The 9844-nt window shown below is 35.7% G+C and overlaps 4 protein-coding genes across 4 annotated transcripts in view; 2 read left to right on the top strand and 2 right to left on the bottom strand.

Annotated features, from left to right (window-relative positions):
• Positions 1–816: 816 nt before the first annotated feature.
• LOC123009171 (mite allergen Der p 3-like) lies at positions 817–2013 on the bottom strand. Its single transcript, XM_044405297.1, has 3 exons — positions 1965–2013; positions 1779–1917; positions 817–1734 (listed from the first exon to the last, which is right to left on the bottom strand). The coding sequence occupies exons 1-3, from the start codon at positions 2011–2013 to the stop codon at positions 1215–1217; spliced, it is 708 nt and encodes a 235-aa protein (XP_044261232.1). The 3' UTR covers positions 817–1214.
• A 1058-nt stretch (positions 2014–3071) lies between these two features.
• On the bottom strand, positions 3072–4020 carry LOC123008845 (serine protease 3-like). The gene is made up of 3 exons (XM_044404871.1): positions 3937–4020; positions 3723–3891; positions 3072–3673 (listed from the first exon to the last, which is right to left on the bottom strand). The coding sequence occupies exons 1-3, from the start codon at positions 3980–3982 to the stop codon at positions 3103–3105; spliced, it is 786 nt and encodes a 261-aa protein (XP_044260806.1). The 5' UTR covers positions 3983–4020; the 3' UTR covers positions 3072–3102.
• A 155-nt stretch (positions 4021–4175) lies between these two features.
• Positions 4176–5073, top strand: LOC123009170 (chymotrypsin-like elastase family member 3B). Its single transcript, XM_044405295.1, has 2 exons — positions 4176–4502; positions 4539–5073. The coding sequence occupies exons 1-2, from the start codon at positions 4333–4335 to the stop codon at positions 5071–5073; spliced, it is 705 nt and encodes a 234-aa protein (XP_044261230.1). The 5' UTR covers positions 4176–4332.
• Positions 5074–6678: 1605 nt separating this feature from the next.
• Positions 6679–9844, top strand: part of LOC123008735 (anoctamin-4-like) — a 5189-nt gene continuing 2023 nt past the window's right edge. Inside the window, exons 1-9 of the mRNA XM_044404729.1 lie at positions 6679–6874; positions 6940–7166; positions 7211–7821; positions 7869–8282; positions 8330–8592; positions 8638–8759; positions 8808–9286; positions 9339–9478; positions 9533–9738. Of these exons, the coding sequence (XP_044260664.1) occupies positions 6823–6874; positions 6940–7166; positions 7211–7821; positions 7869–8282; positions 8330–8592; positions 8638–8759; positions 8808–9286; positions 9339–9478; positions 9533–9738 (2514 nt within the window). The 5' untranslated portion in view covers positions 6679–6822. The remainder of the gene's footprint in view (positions 6875–6939; positions 7167–7210; positions 7822–7868; positions 8283–8329; positions 8593–8637; positions 8760–8807; positions 9287–9338; positions 9479–9532; positions 9739–9844) is intronic.

Below are 9844 nucleotides of genomic sequence, written 5' to 3'. Positions count from 1 at the left end.
AAGTAGTTCTTTCAAATTTCTTTTTTTTTTTAATATCTTCACCTTCTTTTCGAAATTCGTAGTTTTTTATAAAATTTTCTTGTTTTACGTTTTTTTCTTGTGTTGTTTAATTTTTTTGTTACAAATTACCGTTTCAGGTTTTGTTTCAACCACCGTTTCTTTCTTTCTTAGATAAATAATAAGTTTTTTTAATTGTTTTTCTTTTTCTTTTTTATTTTCTTTTTTTATTATGTCGTGACAATTTTTTGATTCTACTTCCGTTTATTATTCTCAGATTTAACTTCTTTTTTTCTCATTTTTATTAAAATAATTCTTCTCATTTTCTTCACATTGAGTTTTCAAGTTTTATTTAGTCCAAAACACTTCAAGTGGACACTCAAAATTTTATTTAGTCCAAAACACTCAAAATTTGACAAATTGGTGGAAAAACAAATAAAACTACGTTTTCTTCATTAAAAAATATTTGTCATCATAATTACAATAGGCCAAAATACGCATAACTATAACATTTCAAGTGGACGTAAATCCGTTCTTGTTGATGTCAAAATTAAATAAACCACGAATTTTCTTTTTTTTAATTTCTATGAAAATGACCATATTAAACACAATTTTAGTACTAGTTTATTTTATTTCAAATAGTTAGTACTACCTTAATAACATTATCCATGTCTATTAAGATTTTATTTTGTTATAAATTACCGTTTCAGGTTTTGTTTCAACCACCGTATCTTTTTTTCTTAGATAAAAAATAAGTTTTTTTTATTCTTTTTCTTTTTCTTTTCTTACTTTCTTTTTTTATTATGTAGTGACAATTTTTTGATTCTACTTCCGTTTATTATTCTTAGATTTAACTTCTTTTTTTCTCATTTTTATTAAAATAATTCTTCTCACTTTCTTCAGATTGAGTTTTCAACTTTTATTTAGTCCAAAACACTTCAAGTGGACTCAAAATTGGACAAATGGTGGCAAAACAAATAAAACTACGTTTTTTTCATTAAAAAATATTAGTCATCATAATTACAATAGGCCAAAATACGTATAACTATAACATTTCAAGTGGACGTAAATCCGTTCTTGTTGGTGTCAAAATTAAATAAACCACGAATTTTCTTTTTTTTTATATTTCTATGAAAATGACCATATTAAGAAATACAAAAACACAATTTTAGCACAAGTTTATTTTATTTCAAGTAGTTAGTACTACCTTAGTAACATTATCCATGTCTATTAAGATTTTTATTTTTTTTATTTATTTTTTTTTTGGACAACTTCTGGTACTCGTCCTCAATCCAATCTTTGTAATTATCCAACCTCACAAAAGCTTGGGTGTCATCCTTGTTACAAGTATACCATGGTACCACAGGAAGAAGTCCAACGACTTCGTTATAACGTTCATTTATAACAGGTCCCCCAGAATCACTGTTGCAGTCTGGTCTGTATTTTTTTGCACAAATTACCGCTTCGGTACTTTTGCAGTACTTATCGGTACTCACAGGTTCCAGAAAAGTTACATTGACGCGTCTTGTCTTTGGTTCCAATGCATAAGCTCTAAGACGCGACACAGAACCAGCCGAACCCATTTTTAACGGTTTGGCCCTTTGGGGAGTTTTGTGCAAGTACAACAAGGCAATGTCATTGTCAAATAGTACCAATTTGTCCCAAGATGGGTAAATGAGAATATCACGAACGTAGTAAGTCTCCCAAGGGGGCGCGTCAGGACGCGCCTGAATGTTCCTAAAAGTACCATCAAAAAACGTTAAAGTACCACTTGGAAGTACCTCAAATTTGGTAGTTGTTCAAGACACGAAGCTGGAGTTAGTACCAATCGAGTGTTTTTGACAAACACTCCTGAGCAAAAATGCTGATTATTCTGCTCCAAAGACGCAATGAACAAATAGAACGGCCAAGGTTCCGGTGCTTAAATCAAAATTTTGGTACCATTGTACCAATTGGTTCCAACTCACCTGCAAAAACCGGACCCAACACGAGTAAAAAAGTCAACGGGGCCAACATGGTACTGACTGTGGTACCACTAGTACCTGGGCTTTTAAACCATGGCAATAAAAATGTTTTATTACAAATCATTTAAAAACCCAATTTGGTAATATCGTTAATGATAAGAAGTACTAAATACCCATCATGGTACTACCTCAGATTTGGTAGTTTCTAGAGACACGAACCTGTAGTTAGTACCAATCGAGTACCTTTAGTACCTCCCTTGAATCAAAATTTCTTATTTTTATAGATCGTGGTACCACTAGTACCAAGTGGTTTTTAAAAGAAAATAAAAACGTGACAAACAAATGTTTTATTGATCATTTAATTCATTTGGAGACTTAATTTTGTGACATCGTTAATCCATGGTCGGAAGTACCAAAAACCCATTACAACTAATCTATGGTACTACTTGAAATTTGGTGGTTTCTAGAGACACGAACCTGTGGTCAGTACCAATCGAGTACGTTTAGTACCTCCCTTGAATCAAAATTTCTTAATTTTATAGGCCATGGTACCACTAGTACCAAGTTATTTTTAAAGGAAAATAAAAACGTGACTATTAAAATGTTTCATTAATCATTTAAATCATATTCGGAGACCCAGTTTTGTAATATCGTTAATCCATGGTAAAAAGTACCAAAAACCATCACAACCAATCTATGGGACTACCTCAGATTTGGTAGTTTCTAGAGACACAAACCTGTAGTTGGTACCAATCAAGTACCTTTAGTACCTCCCTTGAATCAAAATTTCCTAATTTTATAGACCGTGGTACCACTAGTACCAAGTGGTTTTTAAAAGAAAATAAAAACGTGACAAACAAATGTTTTATTAATCATTTAATTCATATTTGGAGACTTAATTTTGTGATATCGTTAATCCATGGTAGGAAGTACCAAAAACCCATCACAACCAATTTATGGTACTACCTTGAATTTAGTGGTTTCTAGAGACACGAACCTGTAGTTGGTACCAATCGAGTACCTTTAGTAACTCCCTTGAATCAAAATTTCTTAATTTTATAGACCGTGGTACCACTGGTACCAAGTGGGTTTTAAAGGAAAATAAAAACGTGACAAATAAATGTTTTATTAATCATTTAATTCAAATTTGGAGACTTAATTTTGTGATATCGTTGATCCATGGTAGGAAGTACTCGATTCTGGTGAAAGACCCAGGACTGGACTCACACCCATTGAACAGATGGGACGCAACTCCAACCAACTTATGGTACTTTTCATTGTCAATGATAAGAGGTGCCCCAGCTTCGTAATGACAAGTGTGATCATTGGGTTTGTTGATGGTACAAATAAATTCGTCGCTGTTGGTACACCCATTGGTGGTACTTGCGGTGGTTGATAAGCGAAAAACGGTCAATTTTGGTGAAACTAACTTTTTCAAGTCTGTTGTTAAGGTACTCCAAGCTAGGGAAAGACCATCTGACCCTAAAACATGTCTTGCGATTGAAATGGGTTTAACGGTACCAAGACCTAATTTTTTCTGCCACCACCAGTAGAACGAATTTTTGACCTCGAGAAGGGCAATGTCGTTACGTATGACCTGAGGGGTGTTAACAAACCCTGGATGAAGAACCAAATTTTTACCGTAGTTGTGGTTACCGATGGTACCACCACTCATAATGGTGTTACTATATACTAGCAAATCGGTACTATTCCTATAAGAATTTGTAAAATTGATGGAAAATAACACAAGTCAAATTTTACACTATTTGCTTTGAGGAATGTTGAGGTGTAAAACAAATTGCAGACGATAGTACCCATCTGGCACCAATGACGGTACCAACACAAAAATGTAAATTATTTGAAGCAATCCGGATCGATACAACATACGGAAATTCACCCGGATTTGCAAATCGGGTTACAGGGTTAAGGGCTTAAAATGAAATTTTAGGTGGTACCATTACAATCCGGAACTTACCACAAGTGGCAAAAGTAAATAAAAATGGAAATAGTAGTGGTACCATTATAGTTTTCTGACTGAACAAAAGAAACAAATCAGGTTTTTAAATATCAGATAATCAAGGAACCATAAAAATTTATTTTCTATTATTACGGTAGTACCAGTTTACGTCTTAATACTCATTAAAAGTGGAATTTTATCGATTATTTTGGTTTATTGTTTCGATGGCAATTACAGTGCCTGCGGTACCACTAATTGTAGATGTGAGTTCAGGTGGAACCAAAACATTTTTAGTTAGTACCACCAAATAAAACAAGTATATTTCATGCAGTTTTATTGTTATTGTTTTTTAAATATGTGAAACAATAGAGTGTTTATTTGTGATTATAAAACCCACGTGGTACCACTTATGAAATGTTGAAGTTCGTCATTTTTATTTTTTTTGCGACTGTATCAAGTGACCCATTTCCCTTTGTCGTTTCGTTAAAAAACGCCTTATGGAGAGCCAATTCGAACCATTTTTGTACCGGTACCATCATTGCACCAAAATGGGTACTAACAGCCGGTCACTGCTTCACTTCCATGTAAGTCCCAAAAATGCCACTATTTAATTTCCGCAGAATTGATAATCCCGTAGAATGGATCACAGTCCATGTTGGCGAGTACCTCACCCATGGTACCACCTACAACATCGTTGGTTACACCATCCACCAGAACCAATCCGAATCAACTAAAATCTACCGAAACGACTTATGTCTCGTCGAACTTGAAACTGAAATAGACGTACCAATGGTACCATTTGGTACCATTCGAAACGAAAATGAAGTACCGGTGTATGTGGTTGGTTGGGGGCGGACTTCCACACATGGAACCATCCCGGATAAGAAACGAGTGACACATTTGGGTACTGTAGGGTACCACAAATGTCAAGAAATGCACGACTTGAAAAACAATATAGTCGATAAAAGTACCCAAATTTGTGGGGCTGGAGGAAGTTTGTGTTTTGGTGATTCAGGAAGTCCGTTATTTAGTGCAAGTGGTACCATGGTTGGGGTTTTTTCGACCATGGAGGACTGCACCAGCAACTACCCGCTACTATTTGTTCGAATTTCGAAATATATCGATTGGATACATAACACAATAAAAATGCAATAAAACTTTTTTGGTTTTTTTAGTACCAGACTGGTACCATAGTTTAAGTGATAGTACAAGTAAATAATTAAAAAATTCAATGTGTTTTTATTTTTTCTAAACGGCTAGATACATAACACAATAAAAATTCAATAAAACCTTATTCTTTTTTTAGTACCAGAGTGGTACCATAGTTTAAAAGTGATACTACCAGTAAATAATTGAAAAATTCAATGTGTTTTTATTTTTTCCAGGCGGCTACATACATAACACAATAAAAATTCAATAAAGCCTTATTGTTTTTTTTTAGTACCAGAGTGGTACCATAGTTTAAAAGTGACAGTAGTAGACGGCTATATACATAACACAATAAAAATTCAATAAAACTTTTTTGTTTTTTTTTAGTACCAGAGCGGTACCATAGTTTAAAAGTGGTAGTACCAGCAAATAATTAAAAATTTTTATTTTTTCTAGACGGCTAGACACAACACAATAAAAATTCAATAAAACTTTTTTGGTTTTATTAGTACCAGAGTGGTACCATTGTTTAAAAGTGACAGGACCAGTAAATAATTAAAAAATTCAATGTGTTTTTATTTTTTCTAGACTTCTAGATCACAACACAATAAAAATTCAATAAAACTTTTTTGTTTTTTTAGTACCAGAGTGGTACCATAGTTTAAAAGTGATAGTACCAGTACATAATTGAAAAATTCAATGCTTTTATTTTTTCTAGACGGCTAATTAAATAACACAATAAAAATTCAATAAAACTTTTTGGTTTTTTTAGTACCAGAGTGGTACCATAGTTGAAAGTGGTAGTACCAGTAAATAATTAAAAAATTCAATGTGTTTTTATTTTTTTAGACGGCTAGATACATAACACAATAAAAATGTAATAAAACTTTTTTGTTTTTTTTAAGTACCAGAGTGGTACCATAGTGACAGTACCAGTAAATAATTAAAAAATTCAATGTGCTTTTATTTTCTTTAGACGGCTAGATACATAACAAAATAAAAATTCAATAAACTCTTTTGTGTTTTTTAGTACCATAGTGGTACCATAGTTTAAAAGTGATAGTACCTGTAAATAATTAAAAAAATTCAATGTGTTTTTATTTTTTCTAAACGGCTAGGTACACAACACAATAAAAATTCAATAAAACTTTTCTGTTGTTTTAGTACCAGAGTGGTACCATAGTGTAAAAGTGACAGTACCAATAAATAAATAAAAAATTCAATGTGTTTTAATTTTTCTAGACGGCTAGATACATAACAATAAAAATTCAATAAAACTTTTTTGTTTTTTTTAGTACCAGAGTGGTACCATAGTTTAAAAGTGGTAGTACCAGTAACTAATTGAAAAATTCAATGTATCTTTATTTTTTCTAGTCGGCTATGGCCGACCAGGCCGTAAAGTTAACTTTTTCTGACGTAAAATTCTACGAGATATATTGATTTGTTTCTGAAACTTTTTAATTCTATTCTAGGCGACTGACATTTGACCCGTTTTATTATTTTAGGTCATTACTATCTTTAGTTGAAAAAAATGCTCCCTTTACAATAATATCGATATTAACGTGGGTTAGTAAAATTGATTTTACTGTGTTGATATTAACGTTTCTATAGAGTTGGTTTATTTATTATTAACCACTTTTCCGATACAATCTACATTACAAGGCAAGAGATAAGGAGATAACTAGTTTGTTTCCGGTGGTGGCAAGTGTAAAAATGAACAGTTTAAGGGCAAAAAAGTGATTTTTGTAACGCCTGATGGACAACAACACCGTTTTCATCGAAACGGAAAAGGAACAAGAATCAAACGGTAAGTTGGAACCCAAATTATGCTGGTACCATTTGTGTGGGAGTATTACACTTTATTGATTGAAGGTTCTTCCCGACGACCAAGTAATGAGAGCACGTGTAGTATAAACGTCCCGTTTGAACGCCAACCCACACCACAAGTCTTCAACGCCTCGGGTACCACTCTAGTCAGAACCAAATCAAAATCACTGATCAACATATCCAAGTACCAGAAATACGACCAAGACAACACCTTGAACGGAATTGAGGAAAGTCCTGATAATCACAGACGGGGTTCCTTACAAAGCGACAAGGTACCATTTGGGGTTCCTTGACAATTTCTAAACTCAAATTGTAGAAAACCAACCTGTCGACGGCTTTTGGTCCCCAATTGGTCAATGACTCGTTTGTGACCCTCCCTGGTACCCCAATCCCCTCTCTGGTGCAAGATGAAGAAGAGGAAGAAGAATGGACGGAAATCCCACCACCAACACCGGCCGAAAAAGACGACGTTTTAGACCCAGAAAGTCTGTATTTCCGTGATGGGCGCCGAAAAATCGACATGGTACTAGTGTACGAAGAGGAAGAATTGGGTGTGATGACGGAAGCAGAGGCCCGACGACGTGACCATCGACGCGTTTTCCAGGAGAACCTCGTCAAAGAAGGACTAGAACTAGAGTTAGAACACAAGGATATATCCTTTGATGGTAGAACATGGTTCCTGAAAATCCATCTACCATGGAAGACCAAGACGCGATATGCGGCCGTCATGAGTATGAAATTGCCCATCAAACGCTTTATTACCATTTCAGTCAAGGCATGGGACGACGAGAAGAGCCAAAACAAGAAAGAAACCTTCTGGGCTAGAATCCAGAAAAGGTTCAATGACTTGACCCAATACAACACTGATTTGATCGCGGAAGAACCCTCGTTTTACGAGTCGACGAAAGGGGCCGATCGGGAGGAACAGTAAGTACCATTGGTACCAACCACTACTAGTACCAGTTTTTTGACAGGTTCGTGGTCAAAGACCGAGTTACAAGCTACTCAAGTGCCCAAAGGAGTCTCATTGTGATGCAAATCCTCCTCCGAGTCAAATTTGACGAAACTGATAAGGTGGGAATTCGACGTTTGTTGAATGATAACACGTATTCGGCCTGTTTTCCACTCCATGAAGGGCGGTGGGAGCGGAACCAAAGCGATGGTAAGATTCTAGACCGCCGGAAATTGTACCTAGAATGGGCAAGACCCGGGAAATGGATGAAAAAACAACCATTGTGTTTGGTACGAAGGTACTTCGGGGATAAAATCGCACTTTACTTTTGCTGGTTGGGGTTCTACACCAAAATGTTGATAGCCCCGGCCATTGTTGGTACTTTGTGCTTCTTATATGGGCTTTTTACCATTGACAGTCCCGATAATATACCAACGTGAGTAGTGGTACTACCATAACCGGTTCGTAAGTGGTACTTTCTAGGAAGGAAATTTGCGACCCGTTAGGCCCCGGTAATATCACTTTATGTCCCTTGTGTGATAAAGCATGCAAGTACCAAAAACTAATAGACAGTTGTAAATTTGCCCGTTTGACTTATCTTTTTGATAACCCAGCGACTGTTTTTTTTGCCATTTTTATGAGTCTTTGGGCTACTGTTTTTCTCGAGCTTTGGAGACGGAAACAGAGTGTCATCCAATGGGAATGGGACTTGAATGGTACCGATCAGGACGAGGAACCACGGCCAGGTACGTGCAAACCACCATGAACCATCAATGGTACCACTTTTGTAGAATTCGAGACGAGTGTGAAGACCTTCCGGACGAACCCAGTAACCCGCGAGAAGGAACCCTACTTGCCGGCTAGTTTCAAAGTTGTGCGGTTTCTACTAACTGGTTCCGCAGTTTTCTTCATGGTACCATGAACCACCTAGTACCAAATGTTTCCTAAGTGTGTTTTTCAGCTCGCTGTGGTACTGTGTGCCGTCTTGGGTACCATAATCTACCGATTGTCACTCGTGACGGTGATTTATGGTGGCGGTGGTACCTTTTTGAAACGTCATGCAAAAATCGTGACGTCAGTCTCAGCCGCCTTGATCAATTTGATAATAATAATGTGCCTAACAAGATTCTACCATAGACTTGCCATTTATTTGACTAATATGGAAAATCCAAGAACGCAGACTGAATATGAAGACTCTTACACTTTCAAGATATTTCTTTTCGAATTTATGAATTTTTACTCATCTTTGATTTACATTGCGTTTTTCAAGGGCCGTTTTTACGCATTTCCCGGCGATGCAGCAATCCGAGAATCGATTTTCTCGAGGGTCAAAGGTGACATTTGTGACCCAGCTGGTTGTCTCAGCGAATTATGCATCCAATTAGCCATCATTATGGTCGGCAAACAAGTCTTCAACAATTTCGTCGAATTATTCAATCCGTAAATAGACGGCTATGACATGTCAAAATCACACAAACCACTTGATTTCTAGGAAATTTTACAACTGGTGGAGGTATAGAACCCATCGATCCAACACCAAAGACTTGACTAGGAAACATACCAGATGGGAGGAGGATTACCACATGCAGGATCCAGGCCGATTGGCCCTCTTCGATGAATATCTCGAAATGAGTAATTTTTAAAAAAAATTTGACATTTCTGAAAAAAACTATACTGAAATTTCAGTTTTACAATATGGTTTCGTAACATTATTTGTTGCTGCGTTTCCTTTAGCGCCGCTTTGTGCCTTATTAAATAACATTGCTGAAATTAGGTTAGATGCATACAAGATGGTGACGCAAGCACGGCGACCTCTAGCGGAGAGATCCGAAGATATCGGCGCCTGGTACGGCATCTTAAGAGCCATCACCTACACGGCCGTCGTCTCAAATGTAATTATTTTTATCATATATCATATATCATATATCATATATCATATATCATATATCATATATCATATATCATATATCATATATCATATATCATATATCATATATC

The sequence above is a fragment of the Tribolium madens genome, unplaced genomic scaffold, assembly GCF_015345945.1.
Source record: "Tribolium madens isolate multiple individuals breed KSU strain unplaced genomic scaffold, Tmad_KSU_1.1 Scaffold_71;HRSCAF=194;Tcas5.2_LG6, whole genome shotgun sequence".
Classification (NCBI taxonomy): domain Eukaryota; kingdom Metazoa; phylum Arthropoda; class Insecta; order Coleoptera; family Tenebrionidae; genus Tribolium; species Tribolium madens.
The sequence above is the reverse complement of the archived record's forward strand: the minus strand, read 5'-3'. Positions and strand labels throughout refer to the sequence as shown.